This window comes from Pomacea canaliculata, linkage group LG2, assembly GCF_003073045.1.
Source record: "Pomacea canaliculata isolate SZHN2017 linkage group LG2, ASM307304v1, whole genome shotgun sequence".
NCBI lineage: Eukaryota > Metazoa > Mollusca > Gastropoda > Architaenioglossa > Ampullariidae > Pomacea > Pomacea canaliculata.
Window position 1 is genome coordinate 34,773,725 of NC_037591.1, and position 18,082 is coordinate 34,791,806.

General features: G+C 40.2%; 1 protein-coding gene across 7 annotated transcripts in view; it reads right to left on the minus strand.

Moving 5' to 3' along the window:
- Window positions 1-15,622, minus strand: part of LOC112556157 — a 19,464-nt gene extending 3,842 nt beyond the window's left edge. The window contains exons 1-14 of one of the 7 annotated variants that reach the window (XM_025224886.1): window positions 14,883-15,617; window positions 9,436-9,602; window positions 6,076-6,326; window positions 5,571-5,746; window positions 4,702-4,843; window positions 3,985-4,054; window positions 3,570-3,650; window positions 3,349-3,445; window positions 2,959-3,183; window positions 2,372-2,628; window positions 1,855-1,955; window positions 1,131-1,172; window positions 500-613; window positions 134-249 (exon numbers count right to left, since the gene is read on the minus strand). In XM_025224886.1, the coding sequence (XP_025080671.1) occupies window positions 134-249; window positions 500-613; window positions 1,131-1,172; window positions 1,855-1,955; window positions 2,372-2,628; window positions 2,959-3,183; window positions 3,349-3,445; window positions 3,570-3,650; window positions 3,985-4,054; window positions 4,702-4,843; window positions 5,571-5,746; window positions 6,076-6,326; window positions 9,436-9,602; window positions 14,883-15,265 (2,222 nt within the window). In that variant the 5' untranslated portion in view covers window positions 15,266-15,617. Of the gene's footprint in view, window positions 1-133; window positions 250-499; window positions 614-1,130; window positions 1,173-1,854; window positions 1,956-2,371; window positions 2,629-2,958; window positions 3,184-3,348; window positions 3,446-3,569; window positions 3,651-3,984; window positions 4,055-4,701; window positions 4,844-5,570; window positions 5,747-6,075; window positions 6,327-9,435; window positions 9,603-11,584; window positions 11,642-12,110; window positions 12,539-13,784; window positions 13,865-14,882 lie in introns of those variants that run through there. The other 6 variants (XM_025224887.1, XM_025224885.1, XM_025224890.1 and 3 more) reach the window with 6 other exon arrangements.
- Between the last annotated feature and the right edge of the window lie 2,460 nt (window positions 15,623-18,082).

Below are 18,082 nucleotides of genomic sequence, written 5' to 3' on the forward strand. Positions count from 1 at the left end.
CTTAACTCCCCTTCCCTTCTACTATACATACATAAGAGCCGTACAAAACATTAGTAAACAAAAGCGAAGAATACACATGCTAATATAAGATTCAAGAACTTCTTTTAAGAGAAGAAAGAAGTGAACAACTTACTCTTGATTTGTCTCTACTCCGTCTGACTCTGTGTTCACAAAGTTTTGTTTGTCTGCCATGGCTTTGGCCTTGCGAACAATATCTTCAGTCTTCATCGTGACCAGCACCGTAGTTTTCTGAGAATGTGAAGGTCTAGGATCACTGGCATGAATTACACGTTAAAAGCCAATTTATTTGTGCAGTAAAGAAGTATTCATCTCAAAGCCACCAACATTGGCCAAGTGAATCATAAGCAGAAGAAAAGGGGAGAAGTCGAATAACACAAATTATAATAAAGTTGTAATCTATAGCAACTCCCATTTAGTGCATGCGAAAGTAAACGTACACGATAATGATACTAATATATGTTTAGCAACATTTTCTGACCGTGAAATCACTTTGCTTATCTTGAAGATGAATCTCCAAGGCAAGTCTCAACTTCCTGGCCAGTTCTGGACTGTCTTCTGTCGCCCTGGACAGCGCATTTAAGTCCATATCACCCTGAACCAGACAATTAAAAGTGTCCGTACTTAACAATTGTTTCGTGTAAATACAACTTTATAGTATTTCCGGGTTTAGATTCAAACTATTGTTTTTGTTTGCAATTAAAAATGAGCAAGCACGTGATTTATAGTATAGAAAATATGAAGATTTTTGCTCTAATTATTACTGTAAATGTATATCACTTCACTTTTTTGTCTACTGTATGAACCTGTATCCACATACGCGCGCTCACATTCACATTCTCTCACCACTTTCCCAGACACATGAATATGTTAAAACATATACAGTTATTACGTGATATCCGATATTTGTATCTTGTGTGTGTGTGTGTTCGCGCGCGCGCGTGAGAGAGAGAGAGAGCGCACGCAGTGTTCTAAAAATAGAGCAAGATTGAGCTGTTTGATTATGGTTCGCCCCTGATCGACCTATCGACAGGTGGTCAGAGCCTGGTGTACAGGTTTCAGTCACACAAGAGCCACGCAGTGTTCATTTTTATTTCAGGGGAACAACTTACTCCTTTGCTGCCAATAATTTTCTGAAGGATCCCTTTTGGAACCTGAAAATGTCAACAGATTAGGATAAGTGAACACGTGAAGTTAATGCCCATAATGCAATTCAGTTGCTGTTTCTTACACTGTGCACTACTTAACATTCAAATTAAAATTTTTATATAGAACAGTATAAACGTGTTAAAAAATATGTTTGCAACGAAAATCCAAAGACATCAATACAAGATATTAAGTAATGAATATGCTTGGACAAAGCACTGCTTATGCTTTTTAATTTGTTACTGCGGTAGGGTTGCTTCCGAACATGAATATCTTACTATGTGGACAAAGCTTTGATTGTTTTCAACTGGACTAAGTTTCATATGCATTCCTATCTCAGAATTGGAAACAATTTTTTAGATGGTTCTTTGTGTAATGCTCACCACCATGCGGAGGCTGGTGCGCCAGGAGTTTAATCTCGAAAATTGCCTATTAGCAACGATCCCTTTACCGTTATCTGATCAGTTATGATGTTTTTCTTTGTTTGTTTTTTTTTCGTTTTGTTTTCCTTTCTGAAACCTAAACCAGCTCGCTATCATTCCCGTTACTGTTTCTGGATAAATTACGTCGAGTTTTTAAAGACTCAGAACCTGTTGACATCAATGTAGAGCGTTCTGCAATGCAATAATAACAATAATTATATCGACCTCTAGTTCTGGCAAATGTTTTTATTACATGAAAACCACATACGTTTTTCTCTAGCATCCTGACAAAGGTGTTTGTAGCGGACGGTCCTTCAAGAACGTCTCCCTGTACATTCTCCAAAAGCTTTCGATCGCCGATGTCCACAACTAAAAATAATCAAATATAAGGAATATACATGTATATGAAATAACGAACATAATTAGTTGAGAGTATAAATACTACAACAAAAAAATTTACTGGAAAGTTTGCCTGATTTGCTGTCCAAGAAAGCTCTTGCAGGTAGATGTGCAAAGATATTTAGTAAAAGAAATTGTTTAAGACCTAAACATTGTGTTTAATCCGCTGAGAGCACGTGAGTGAAATAATGAAGCAGCACGATCTTTATCCATCAGCTGCTCAGAAGACAAGAATGCCAGTCTTCCAGAGTGTTTACCATTGAGCTGTAAACTGAAATTTCTTTGGGGAATTCCTTACATTTCAAGGCAATTGTCAGTTACTGAGTTATACATAACCATTTTCATAAGACAGCTTGAATGGTTGAGGTCGAAATTCATTCCCGAACCTGGCATACCAGTCTCCTTCGCGGGTCCTGTCATTACTCTGGCTCCATCAGGAAGGGATGGCTGGGTCTCAAGCCTTGTATGGTCACGTGATGGCCCAGTCCTCGATGTAACTAAAGCCGTGCGTGCTCGCACAGACCTGTTGTGCTTATGGAGGACGATGCTTTTGGGGTTGTGAGCAGAACAGGCCCTCCCAGTGAAGCGCTCATACCCCGCCCCTTCCATCACGAAGCGAAGAAGATTCTCTCTCTGTATATATCTGCGTGGAGAAAGCAAGACAGCTTTGCTCAGAATCAACCCCCTTTCTTGGTTCGAATCGTGGGAGAAACAGAAAGGAAAAAAGAAAGGAGAAAAAAGGAGCTGCTGCACTAAACGGGAGATAAATGGAATAATTTTCAGTAAAATACTTCCAGCCACCATGAGACTTATTCGATCTTTACAGTACCTTCGTGAGTTATATAACTTTTTTAAAAAAAAAAAAGCTCCTAAAATGAGAGCTCATGAAAAAGCTTAAACCTTTAAATAAGTTTATTTTAAGTGTGGAAATAGCTAAGCTACTCTAGAAGCAATTTTGAAAAATATTACTTACTCTTGGGAAGGTGGTCTGACGCGGACTTTTTCGGGGAGGTCACGTGATAGAATATGGAGACAGCCACGTTCTTTGAGGCATTCACGAACCTCGCTATGCTTGTAGCCGTCCCAGACTGACTTCCGGTAACCCTGATCTCGCAGTTCCTCGTCAGATGGTAGGTAATGACGTTTACTTTCGAGAACGTTCAGAAGAAGGTCTTTGTTGACAACTTCCAGTGCTGATCTGAATAAAACGTTGTAAGCAGTATTGAAAATTCTTTAGGCTGAAAACTAGCCATGTCTTGTTTTTTTTTCTCTTTGATTCCTACCCCTTATCAATACAAATTTCTTCCTATCTGATCAGTATATGTTGTTGCTGTAGCAAGGGAGTAGAGAAAAGGCGATTTACTTATGGAGTAGAAGAAGCCTCGTGTGGATGCTGGTAGCAACATGGCATGTACTGGGTCCCTCTGGGTCCAGTATGCATTCTTCACCAAAGAAGTTGCCTGCAAGTAGTTGTGTTAAGAACGTTACTTACTTTCGTGGTTTTCAGGGTGTAAGTGCATTAATGTTTAGGTTTCATTTTTGCGAGCGAGATTTCTTGAAGACTTTTGATGATTTAAAACTCACCATGCTCTCTGGAGTCGAGATAAAAGCACACCTGTCTGTCTATCTCAGGAATATACACGTCCCGAGTAATTTGGCATCTGCCTGCAGGTAACAAAGGGAGGAAAAAGAAATGTAGCATTTCCTTCGAGAATATGAGCAAACATTTGTGTTGGTGGGCTTGTCGTGTGTGCGTGCGTGTATGTACGCGTGTTTAAGTAAGAATACAAGTACTTTGACCAGATACTGCATAAATATCACACATGTGTGCGAAAAAGATGAGAGGAGCACACTCCTCTCAAAAAAGTAGGCCCCGAGGGAATAGAGGGATGTAACACCTCATCATCATGCAACGACCGTAGGGTCACCATAAGTGAGTATCTTTCGGCTTTTTTTTTTTTTCTTAGAAACTCGTCGGGCATATAGTATGTGTCCTTACCTGATAGGATAAAGTACATGTACTCAGAGGTATGACCTTGCTCCAGGATAAGTCTGTTAGGTGGATACTCCTACAACCAGAAGTTATTAGTTTTCAATAGTCACACTCTTACGGTCCATCGATATTGTTCTACGATAAGATCAAAACGACAGGAAATAATGATGATCACTATAACGACTACAATAATAGTAACAACAGTGATGATAATAATGACAATAATTTCCGTATCAGCCATATACCCATTGAATCCTTTAAAAGTGTACTAAAATTACATATTTGTCAATAGTTCTGATTATAGTCAGTTGACTAGTTCGCCTGCAGATTTATGACACTCCCCATCCTTCATCCTTGATCGCTTATTCCTCTTTGTGTCTTCTATATTTGTCTTGTATTAATTGTCCGAACAATTGTTTTCCTTCCTTCCTTCATACTCTGTTCATGTCTCTTTGTGATTGCCCAGAGTAGACTCCCTCGTGAGCGTTATTATGCGCTATATAAATCACACGTTTCTTAAGTATTAATTATAACGACGATGAACATCAACAGTGTCGACTGCTTCGTGGCACTGCTAATCTTTTCTTCATTTGAAAGAGGGGTCAGGATCTCCTTGTCTGGCCGAACAGTCGGAACACAGACTGTCTTCAGCACCGACCGAAACCTGTGTCTCGTTATACTAAAGAGAAACTGGTTTCAGAAATAAAATCATGATGTGCTTACCATTTTGTGAACGTGTTCGATGACCTTTTCGAGGCCATCTGGCGGAAGAGAAGACAGCACGTTTTTGGATGAGCAAAAGAAAGCAAGCTTTTCTTTCTTCTGAACATTTGTTATTCGCTCGACTACTTCGTGGAACTTTTGTCTGCTCAAACACACAAATATATAAGGCGTGGCATAACAATCATGCAATCATCAGCATCATCATCATCATCAGCAGCAGCAGCAGCAGTGTTTTTTTTTATAAGGTCTTTATCATCCAATGAATCAGCTTAGAATGAACTAATTCTCTAGATGTGTCGGGAACAAATGTGTCTTAAATGCATATTTAAATGACTTTATCGTCTGCAGGTGGAACATTACATGAAGGGAGGAATTCCACAAAGATGATGCTGAAGAGATGAACCTATGTCAATAGATTGTGTTTGGCACTCAGTGACACTGCGTCACAAAATGGATTGCTGGACGTGTGGACTGGGAGAGAGACCTTCCCACTGATTGTGTTTATTGTAGCCCCGACTGTACACACAGTGACAGCTGATAAACTATTGTTGACATTAGGTACCCTTGCACTGTAGCCAGAGTGACACAGCTGGAACTGCCGCTGACACGCATGGTCACACCAAAGAGCAGTGGCAGCCACACAGAAAAATGACACTTTCTGGGCAATGCATTATGAAAAACCCATTGAAAAAAGACACCAGAATAAAGAGAATTCCATGCTAGGGACGACTGACTCGATTACAAAATGGCATATACACAAAAACACCCAAGACCTGGACAAAAGAATGTGAGAGGTCAGGCAAGGTAGGTAAAGACACGCACACCAAAGTCACTTTTATGTAAAGAACAAAACGGTTCATATCATTTACCTGTCTATTCTCACGAATTCACATGACTCTGTGGTATAAACTGTGGCAGGAGGAGATAAGTCATCAGAAAGCCCGTCAGCAGACAGTAACCCCAAGAACTCGCCAGCTCCGTGGTTGTAGATGATGTTTGGTTGAAACACACTGCGTGTTTCGGTTATATCCATGTCGTAAGTAACCTGCGACACGAAGCAATATTATATTTTTTTTTTACTTTGTAACTTTTATGAGTTGACATGATCGCGCTTTCTTTATGTAGACCAGATGGTCTTGAAACACTATTTGTTTGTTGCTGTAAAGCCACATTTTCTTTCTTTATTTTTTGTTTCCTGCGAAATATTTCAACGTTTCTCAAGGTGTTTGAATTTAGATGAAAGCAATAATCAAGCTCATTCATTTGAAAATAATTATCATTCCAGTGGGTCTTTAATCATCGATTTAAAGGCCAGGCATCACAAAGTATTTCGTCAAAATCTGACCCCAGAGTGAAAGCAAGGTTTCACCCAACCTGGACGGCACCGTGCATGATGTAGTAGCAGGACAGTTGTGTTTCGTAGGGCCGCTTGACGATGTACTGGTGCGGGCTGTACGACTCCAGCGTGACCACGTGACTCAACGCATCCTTGATATGATCCTGGCCCCTGTGGATGAGACGCAGGCCGTCTACCACACATCGCATGGTGTGGAGTTCGGATTTGTCCATCAGGGGGTAGTCTTCACCAGGACCCAGACGGGCGTTGCGGGCCATCAGTCTTCGGGCTGAGATCACACACAGACGGAGGCGAGACGCAAGGGACAAAGAAAGAAAAAAGGTAAGCAAAAAAAATAAAATAAAATAAAATAAAAATAAAATTAGGAAGAATAGAAAAGCACCAATGAAACAAGAAAGAAGAAAGGAATAAAAACAAAAATAACGAAGTAAATAATGATTGTTTGATTGATTACCAAATAAATAAAATAATAAAAAAGAAGGAAGATATGAAATGAAAAAGAAATAAAGTAATGAATTATAGGATATGAGCGAATAAATAAAATGACATGATGACAAAGGAAAATTTACTAATTCTAAAGGGCGACTGTAACTTGGGAAAGTGTTCTCAATCACAAAAGTGGCAAGCTCAGGCAGAGTGGTTCATCATAGCAGAACAAGTTTGCATGAATGACCCACTCTTACATTTAAAACCAAGCTTAAAGACCCGCTCGGGTCAGGGGCGGCTCTACACTCGTGGTGGCTCTGGGCAGAGAAAGAATCGATGGACCCTTCCCCACCAATGTCAATAAAACCAAGTGGGGGCCCATGATATTCTCATTATTGCAGAACGTTATCATACTACATATAGATTACTGCCCCGACCCTCGGAACATAAATAAATACAGCCTATTAATTTACAAGATACACGATACTTTAAGGCCACATTGCCGTCAGCTGTGTCCTTATTTTCTCGTTCTGTTTTATATTCAATATATATGTATTTGCATGGCGGCCCCTGGCATTTTGGCAGGTGCACAGTTTCTAAAGCCACCCCTGCTTGGGTGCACGCACACACGCACGCACGCACATATATCATCTCATTTATTTCTGAGCTGATGAATGTCTAAAAGTAAAAGCTATTTCAGATGTACTTTGCTTCTGCATACTGGTAAAGAATATATTTTCCTGAATTCAACTAAACAAATTCTCCTGCCAGGACATGTTTCGGTATGAGAAGCTTTTCTGACAATTAGGTCATTACAAAAAAGTCAATCCCTCTGTTTCACTTCAGTGGAGCAAATATGAACAAAATCTCTTCAAAATGTTCTATTTGTGGACGGATAAACTGCAGAATAACCATACAAAGGAAAAAAGATAAAAACACTTTGAATGAGCGACTGATAAAAAAGGTTCGATCGAGGCTGTTGAACCGACTGAAAAACAATTCAAGTGCACTCTTTGCGGATCACATTTCAGAAATACATTGTATTCACGTTCCATTTAATCCTGCAACCAAAAACTGTGTCGATGTACACCAATGATTCAACAACCTCAACACCTTTGTCACGTACCATACTGGGAACAACAGCACCATCTATTCTACTTTGTCACCATTTCCTCAAATGCATCCGCATTGCGTTCGTTTTATCGACATTTTCAGCGCACCAATTGTCATGATTCCACTCAAACAATGTGGAATCATTTGCAAATGTAACACCTCTACAGCTGTCGGCATTCACGATATAAATCAGGGTGATGGACAACAAACAGCCTTGCGGGATTCAGTTTTGTCGTGACAATATCAAAATAACGACCATTTACAAACCCCCTCTATTTTCTGCAACTATGAAAAAACAACAAACAAAACAAAACAAAATAAAACAAAGCAAAACAAAAAACAACCCATAAATCAATCGTTGTGCTATCAGATATGTCGGAGAGATAAAAAGTATGTTACTGTGGTACTGTGTTCAAGCTAGAGCTAATATAAGTAAAATAAGTCTTGCATGTGCCTTATGATGTTTTAGATGTTTATACAATGTATTCAGAATAAACAACTTTTTGTCTTCAACACCCCTCCCTGTCCTATAAGCAACGGGTCAGATTCTCCTTACAGAATTTAAGAGCATTTTTGACAGCTTTTTTCCCAGTTTTCATCAAAAGGCAGATTAGTGCTTCTGGCTGAGAATTGCTAGGTTGTTTACTGTTCGTTCTTTGGAAGTGTAACATCTGCAGATAATACCACAAAATGGCTTTTCCTCTATTAGACGAGGTACAGCGGGTGTGAATGGGCGGCAGCGACAGTACACATCTTACAGGTAAAGCAGTCAACCTTCGAGTGCTCGCCATTAGAGATGTTCTCGTTCCCGCGCTCAGTAATTTCGCAGGTAACTCAGAATTGAAAAATGTTCTTTTAACCTTTTGTATCCGCCTATAGTAGTGCAGTTCTTCTCTTTTTAGTTAGAACAGCATGTAACCTGTCAAGTTTTGTGTTTTTGTGGACTGGCACGTGGCACGAACTGATATTTTGGTATGGATGGACGGTTTCAGATTTCACAGCTTGCTACGTACTCTGATCAGATCCTGATGCACGGTCGACATCAGGCCATACATCACAGCACAGTAACAGATGGAGGTAAAGACAACAGCTTGTAGTCTCTAAGTCAGTCTTTGCTCGTCATCTTATGCAGGGTCTAAGTTGACAAATGGTCAAAATTTTCAACCCCTCCTTCCCCTGCTTGAGGCTGGAACGGTTGGTGACGCAGTGGCTAAAACACCTGTCATTACGACAGTGAGAATCGGGTGTCGTGGGTTCGGATCTCGTATCGATGTATGTGTGCGTCGGGCTGAAGGATTGTAAAGCACATGCTCGTTTCAAATGTGTTTGTACACTGTGTATGTTTGGATGTAAGCGTATGTTTGTGGGAAAAGGCACTATGAAATAACCATATTTATTTATATCCCATTTACCTATATTATTTTAACACTGACTGTCGAAAATGCGTCGAAGTACTGGCTTAAATAAGGTCACGAGATCAATAGAAGTACATGTTGTGCTGTAAGTATGCAATATTTACTGAACATCGAACAATGACTTGCATGTTGTACTGAGCGTGGAGGCAGTAATAATGAAGTAGATGAAACATTACCCTAGGGTTAGATAACGATCTGCATCGTTTCTGGGGCATGCAGCTAGAAAACTGTGAAGACCTTGGAAGTCGAGGGGTAATCCCCAGAGGTCTACCACTGGGGTTGCAGAGGGCTTGCTAGCACTATAGGAGGAATAAACCCTGAAGGTGCGTACGTGCCTCTGATTCATAATTGCGGACACTAACAGTTGCAGCCTTCCTGTATTGTAATAATGTTTTCGAGAGACTATGAAGAGTGTCATCATACCTTCGGAGGTTATGACCACGGACCCATGCGCTGAGAACAGCCGCTTGTTGAAGATGGGCACAGACTCTCTGTCCTTGCTTGATTCTGCTGCCCGTTCCCGCATCTTGTCCAGAGCTTCAAAAAAGTGCTGGGACTGTGCCACCGTATCTATAATGTTGTTCAATTTTCTGTAAAGATTTAGCAATGCGTATAGGTTAAAAATAGGTTACTGAGGTACTTGGCAAAAAAAAAAAAAAAAAAAAGAAAGAGCGAGAGAAAGGTAAGAACGACAGAAAAAGAAAAGGAACAAAATATATAATATCTACCCTGTTAGCTAACGGTCGAAAAATTTAAAACGAGTTTTTTAAGTTGCTGATTTAAACTGTCAGAAAAACAGCAATTAAAATTACATAAATTAGCAATATATTACATATATAACATTAAAAGTAAGTATCAATAAAACTCCAGGCAGAGGGACAACAGCAATTAAAAATACCTTAGAATATATTACATATATAACATTAAAAGTAGCTATCAATAAGACTCCAGGCAGCGCATGTCGCCTACATTGAAGTGTGAGAAGTAATATTCTCGCCAGGCTTAAGGTAATGTAGTTGTTTGGTGTATTCTCAGAGGGATGATAGAGCCGACCCTCAAAAGGAGCACTGGGAGGTGGTGTCGAGGGAGTTTGAGAAGACGTATCGAGTCATGTGTGTGTGTGAGGCGTGAATATTTAATGTAATAATGATATTATTAATGTTACAGAACCCTTGTTTGCTTCCCCGTTCAGCCCTTGCGCCTCTCGTTTCATATATGGCAATCTAATGAAACTATTGTTGGTAACCATAAGGCTGTTGCTGAATTAAGTTGCGAACTGTTAAATCTTCCCCCGTTTATATCCGCTCTCTACTCAGCTTGAATAATGAATGTGTCCCTTTCTTCACACTTGCTTGTCGACAACGTTTGAAAATGAAAGCGTTCAAAGACATAAGTTAAGCTGTCGAAGAGAGGTTTTTTTTTCTTTTTTCTTATTTGTATAGCCTTTCATTTGAACACAATATAATGCTTTCTAATTTGATCATACAATATCAGTCTGTATGTACTCTGTCATCAAAGACCGCAGCACAATGTTCATCTCCGCCGATTTGTTTTCAGTCCACTTAAAATTTGAAAGGCGTATGTCATGAAAACGAGCAACAATAATAGTCCCCTTTCAAAAGAACAAGCTGTAAAGAGTAACGGAATTATTTACAAAAAAAAAAAAAAAAAAAAAAAAAGGCGTGGAGACGTATGGTCGGAAAATAATTGATAATCTTCAGGGAACGAAACTCTACCACACCACATAAATTGTCCGACCTTGTAGCAGCCTGACTGTTATTAACTCCGATTACAAATAGTGTTACGGACTGTATTGATCTCGTCCAGTACACGCCCTTTGACAATACCTCCAGGGAACTAGTAATGGAGGGGAGTGCTGAGATCTGGGTCACCAGCTACAGAGGGTTGCTGGCAAGGGTTGGAGGTTCTTTTCTTTATAGAGACTGTGTGGTTTTGTTTAGGATGTAAAGTAGATGTACATGCGTGTTCTTCTGTTAGTGTTATTTACAGTAGTTTTGATGTAGATAGGTAAGTTTAGGGAATGGAAGTGCAGTAGGAGGTATTAAGCAAAGCGCACACAGAGGTATTTAAATGCATAACAGGTTACGTATCAGACGTGAGTTTTTATAGACATAGAGTGAGCAATCAAATGTGCATGTGCGTGTGTGTGTGAGAGAGAGAGAGAGCGAGAGAGTGAGAGAGAGAGGGAAAGAGAAGACAATACGAGAGAGAGTTTGATAGCTTCTGATAGTAAATGTTAGAATATGAGTTTACAGAAGGAGACAATTTTCCCTGACCTCGATTTTCTGCATTTTTGTACGTCAAGTGTATATAACTCTTCACAGCTCAGTCGAACATAGTTTATTCCTTGTTACTCCTCGAGGAGCATAGGGCTACAACACCAGGGGACGCGGATTTGGGCAGCCCCCCCCCTCCTTCAGTTGGGCTCATGTGGTTCCGATGTCCTTTACCTCGCTATCTACTGTTCTTCAGTCAAACATATATCGTCAAAAGTTTACGTCTGCTTGGAAAAGCAGAAAATTCAGAGATGATTATAATAAAGAATTCAAACCTGAGTCAGGATCCAAAGCCGAGGTACACATTTTTGTCTGGTAAGCTTCGTCCCCTGAAATAACTATATATACACATCGGTCTTTGTGGACAGCAACAAAGGAGCGGAATTCCAATACATTCGCCACGCAAATTAAATTTAGAGAAGCTTTATCACTCGACAACTATGTTGCCATCAACAGTTTTTTTTTAAAAGGAATAACAATATTCCCCTTTCGTCTTTTTCTGTAGTAACTTCACAGTTAAAAAAAAAAAAGATTTCTGTCAAAGGAGTGTTAGGACCGCCCTCTGTATCTCACTCAGTGCAACTGTTTTTAGTATTATTACATTTCCTCTCTCGCGCGCCCTAACATTTTTTCTTTTCCAGTTTCTAAGTATTTCCTGGCTCATTCTCTCTTTGTTACTCTCTCTTTCTCATATACACGTGTGTGAATGTGCACATCATTAGAATTGCATGAATAGAAATAATAGAGAAGCTCGTACATGAAAAAGAAGAACAGTAACAACAAAAACCAAACCCCACTTACCGAACTGCGTGCTAAGACCGAATATAACATGATAGCACGAGTATCCACAGAATATCAAAAAAGTTCTTTGCCATCCCCACGTGATGCAAACAGGGAGCAAACAAACTGGGTATCTCGGGGTACTTGGTAGAAATCCAGCTCTCTTACTAGGCCATCAATTTAGAAACACTGGAAACCTTTCCTTCTTCAGCAGGCCTGTTCATGTTCTGCTCTGTCACTTGAACGCAAGTTCATGGAGTAGTGAGGGGAGTGGGGAGGGATCATTTCACGAAGCCGTGCTAATCCATTATTCAGGAGGTACAAAAGACACCATCTTTAACACCCCTCCTGCAATGTCGGTGAAAGACTCAAGCCCGACAAAGAAGGAAGTAAGTTATAGTAGTTTCACCCAAAGGCTAGACACCTTAGACACACCTACCTCCTTACAAACTTCCAAAGGCTTTCAGGTAAACTGTAATTACATCCGCCACACCCGTAACGCTGCAGAAAGATTGTAGACTTCAAGGTCTGTATCATGAACAGCTGGGTACAATAAGTATACATAAAGTTAGTGTAGAATGGATATTGCATTACCATCTCTCCCCATGCAGTGGTAGCGAGACACAAGCTCAGTTCTGGCAGTATAAAGAGGACACACAAAGACACTAAGACTCGAACATAATACTTATTGCTGCCTTCATACAAGGCTGCCTTTCTTAGTCGTGTTTACAAGTGGCAAGAGTAAATAAACTAAATCATGCTTATCAACGCTGTCAGTTACTACAGGGCATGCAGAATTGATAAAGACAGGTACAGAGGTAAAGAAAGGTGCAAAGCTAGGGAGAAGAGCATAGAGACATAGTAAACGGGTGTAAAGACAACGGGAATAGGTATAAAAAAGAATACAAGTGTTCTGGTTTATTTTGTATGAATAAACACATATACTGTTTCAAAAAGCAGACTGTTTGTGTCAATGGGTTTCTTTTTCTTGATTTTTGAGACTCAATTCTTCTTTTCTCTATGCGAGCTCGCGCGCGCGCGTGAGTGTGTGTTTGAGAGAGAGAGAACGGATGGAGAGAGAGAGGTGTATATGTAGGTGCACGTGTGTGTGTATATGTATGTGCACGTGCATGCACAGTTTTCTCACATCGTCACTATTTTGTACAAGCCATTCGGTCTGAGTTCACAACCATTTGTGGACATTATGTATAGTTATGGACAACATACATTGTTCATAAACTGTCATCTAACAGCCCAACAGCGATTCCTTAGGGACAAATTTTTACAAAGTGCTTCAGAAGACCGTCTTACAAGAAATTTGCTCGTTCATGCTGCCACAGCCGGGAGAACAGAGTGAGAGTTTGGCACACTAAAGTGTACTTACCTGACAATACGTGACTTACATGTGACATTTAGTCTACTATTTGGCACACACATCATAAAACTACCGATATATATTTTTTATTCGCATACAAACTTTCCCTATTTTGCACCTATCTGCTCCAGTTTTACCCTCATTATCGTACATTTAGCCACACAGTACGACATTCATTCAGGAAAAATACAGAGACATTCATCTCTCTCTCTAACGCTCTCTCCCTCTCCCTCTATTTTCGAATAAGACGAAACAGCCAAGCCTGATAATTCTGAACAATGTAAATCGTTGTAAATCTGTGATGCAAATCAATTTTTTACCTTTGTTGTCAAAGGCAATCCAATATGCCCAATTATACTCCTGTGCACGATATTTGCGATTACTTGGGAATCTGTCAGATTTCTTGCGACACTAGTCTTTTGTTAAAATTGAGCGCGTATTAGCATGTTGTCATGGTAACAGTTTCGGCATCGACCCGTATATCCATAGAGGAAAGAGGAGGAGCTGGAAAACCAGACAATAAGATCAATACCTCAGTCTCAGCAGAACATCCACACTTCTGAAAGTAGAAGATGAACCTCCAGGTGTGCTCTTATGTTTCGCCTTATCCTTCGCACTGCGCTGTTGGGTTAGCAGGCATCTTTGAATAGTTTCGCATGATAGACGCGTGAGTGTGTCTGTCTGCATGCGTGTATGCTTATGTCTATGTTTAACGGCCATAAACACTACAGACTAACCAACCAAACAAACAAAATCCCGTGACATGATGCACGATAGTAAACAACTGTTATGATGTAGTGGAGAATTACAAGTCAGTAATATAAATAATTTGAATCGGTGATAGATATTGCTATAAAGTTAACAGTAATTTCGAAATAATGCTGTACAAAAGAGAAAATCGGCAGAAGTCTATTGACAGGGATAGTCAAATCTGAAAGGAAGGATTATATTTAAAAGTTACAAATTAAGAAATTGCGGGGGCTGGAGAAAAGTAGCAATATTTTAAGCAATTTTAAAATGTATATACAGTTATACATAATAGTGATGTACTGAACTATTTTCCAAAATAGTTATTTTTGTCAGCAATTAATTTAAGTTCAAATAAGATTATTTCAAACAAGATTCTCTACGTGTGTTTTTGTCTGTCTACATGTATAAATAGATTTTCTTCGTAGAACTATTATCACCACTCTTAAGACACAAACAATAAAAATATTCACAAACAGTAGTGCTACCAAAAGACAAGCTTATATATTTACTCAGGAGAAAAGAATTGATGAAAACTATAAATAAATTAGAAGCGATATTCTGAGCACAATTTTATTATTACCAATGCAACGATCACTCTTATGTTAGAACTTTTCTTAATAAAGAAGAACAAACAAACAGTAAAACCAACACTGTAAGAAGCTTCTTACCTTCCAGTGCTAAGCCTGGGTGTAATTCTGTCCAAGCATCTAGAATTTCTTCCTGAACCATCTTCGTGAATCTTCAGCTCGATGAAATCGTTGCCGTATTGAGCTCGGACATCGCCACTTTCTCTCTTGTTTCTCTTATCATCCGACGCGAAACAGACTGCTGACGACGGCGGGAATACGTACGATGCCCAAACTTCTGAATTGTTCTCACCTGGCCGCTCAGGTGGTGTTTGGACCGAAGGTACTTCAATCTCTGTGGGTGCTTTTACGTTGTTCTGGTCTTTTTCTCCACCAACCCGTTCTCCAGTGACCTTTCCACACTCCCCAGACTGCCGCACCCTACTTCCGTCAAAAGAATTCCGGAAGGATAGATAGGATGACATGGTTCCTTTCCGATCGCTTGGCCGAGCAGTCAACTGGAAAGGACATGCAGGTGCGCGACGATGGTGATGTTTTTTTCCTCCACCCACTGGCACGCGAAAGGGCTTTTTTCCAGAGCTTCGTAACGGAGGGGATTTTCGTCCAACACGTGAAGGAGTTAATTACAAACGTGTGTCTAACAACTTTAGGTGATCGGCACCAATCGAGATTATTGGGACTTCGGGGTGTGCGATGCGGTGATCAATGGTTTGTTGGTGCTGTGCAGTGTACCAGAACTAACTCCGATACCTCTGCCTCTAAGCTGCACTCAGTCCGATTACTGGAGGATAGGGAGGTGGGCTTGGTGGTGGTGGTAGTAGAGGAAATATACCCGAGAAGAGAAGGCAAATGAAGGCAACGAACAGATCATTAACCACTTCCGGTATAATGCGCCAGACGAAGAGCCTGTCCCACTGGCTCGAATGTGAGAAATGGCCTGCCTTTCTTCCCAGGACTCTGACTTTCGTGGCCTTTCCCATCCACTGGGAAATGGCACTGGTCACTGGGAAATGGCAGACTTGCTCCTGAGAATGCTTGAGAAACATATGGTGATGGTGATGATAGTAGTGGTTGTGGGGAAGACGATAACGGCGATCACGAAAACATCACTGACAACCGCCAAGACCTCTGTGCATTCCTTTGCAAGTTTAAAATGTGGTCACATTCACAGAGACATACCAATGGTACTCACCTACATAGTCACAAGCTACGGGACTCGTTGCACATCAGCCTCAAGGGATCATTTTAAAACATTCATGAAGTAATATTACCAAGCCTTGCTTGGTTCTGAGGTAATCTGCTGCGTCTGATTTTTTCGCCAATGACAAATCAGCTGGCGATGACATTTACTTCGAAATCAAATATTACATTTTTTCTTTCGCCAGGACGAACAGAACTGGATTCAGTTACAATCAACTGACATAGGGTCTTCAGGCATGATTTTCACAATCAGATTTCGCAATACCGTATGTCCTTCGAGTATAGTCTCTTTGGAACATTTGCAAAGCCGTTGCCACGATGTTTGGTAGTGGCCATGAGGCTCATGCCCAGGGTCCTTCAGAAATCACATTCTGGCATTCTGGAAGGAGAAAATGATCGATGGACCGGTGACAAACAAGATCAACACTAAGAAAAAGCTGCACGAAGCTGAGGAAAGCAGATTTCGGAAACAGGGATTGTGATGACGGTGCTGGGGAGGGGGGGAAGGGAGGGAGGGAAGGAGTTGTGGGTGGGTAGGTGGGTGGGTGGAAGAAGAGAGCTGGAGAGAGATGTGGGTGATAAAGGCGACATAGAGAGACCTATGATTAGTCAGGAGCAGTCAGGCAAGGCAACTGCTTGTCAAACGCGCAGTCTGTCCATTCAGTATGGATGCAATGAGATTATTATATACGACGCACAGCAATTACGACCGAAAGCTCTGAAACTTGTATGTATATTGTCATGTAAGTGCGCGCGTGTGCATGGTTGTCTTTGTGTGTGTGAGATAATGACAATTCTTTATTAAGGAGAGGTAAAGTAAGCAAAAAAAAAAAAGAGCTTTTTTTCCGTGTAGCCCTCGCTATTTGCGGGGAAAGATAATCTAAATAATTAAAGTAATTAAGTTATAAAATAATGAGTGGTAATAAACATAAGGTATGATATCAAAGGAAAGTGTAAGGTGAATATGTACAAAAGTGGCTGTGAAAAATAAGATATTTACAAGGGTCCTGGAGATGGGAAGTATCTCTAACTGCCTCGTCTAATTTTCCTACAGGTATTGTAGCAATTGGTGTCGAAAGTAGTTCAGGGAGCTCAATTGCTTAAGATGGAGAGGGAGGCTATTCCACAACACCCTCCCTGAGTATTTCAGACGATTTGAAAATGTCTATATATATTCTAGGAATGGGAATATTACGTTTTGGAGAAGTTATTGGAGGAAAATAGTAAAGAGAGTCTTTGGACAGTTTACCCCTCAGTATTTTATAAATGAAGATGCATTTGTTGAATTTTAGTCTGTTTTTTTTTTTTAGAGGAAGGACCCCCAGAGAGGTGAAGTCATTTGGTTGTATTTTCGGTTTTAGCAGAACTGTTTTAAATGCTCACCTCTGAACACTTGCTAGAGGTTTCGTGGAAGCTCCACTATAGCGAAGTTCCAGAAAGTGGAGGGGCGTAGTCAATGATTGAATGCGGACAGTATAAAAGAGTTTTCTTGTGTGAGAGTCTAGGAAATGTTTAATTCTGGACGGTATAGGTATAGACTTTCTTGGAGTACTTTAATTTCTTGTGGCAGAGATGTGTGGCAAGAGTAACTGGAAAAAAATCCGGATTGGTTTGTGTAGTGAAGCTCATGTCAATTATTAGAGATGAAGGGAGAGAGAAGTCAGAGATAACAAATCGATGGAAGAAAGGGTGAGAGAAAGAGAGAATTCAGAGCTGGTTAATTCGGATGAGCTCAATGACAAGCAGTCACAGTTGTGACTCACGTCAGTTATCAAACATATCTTACCATAGGTGACGTTATAGTACCTAATTAAATGCCTGATCCTTTCTGGGTTATTCGAACTACTCTGTTTTATTAAAATATTAAACAATTGTTTGTCCAGCCGACGTTGCTATACTGCGATTCTTCTGCTATTTAATTTCTTCCAAGCAACAGTTACTGGTCGGATCAGTTGTTGATCAAACACAGAGAAATCAACTATCTGATCTGTAAAGAACGTTTTACGCACACAAAAACATGTCATTCTGTTTTGTAAAGAGCGGATAAAACTTTGTTGACGAGTTCATCTGTTTACCTTCAT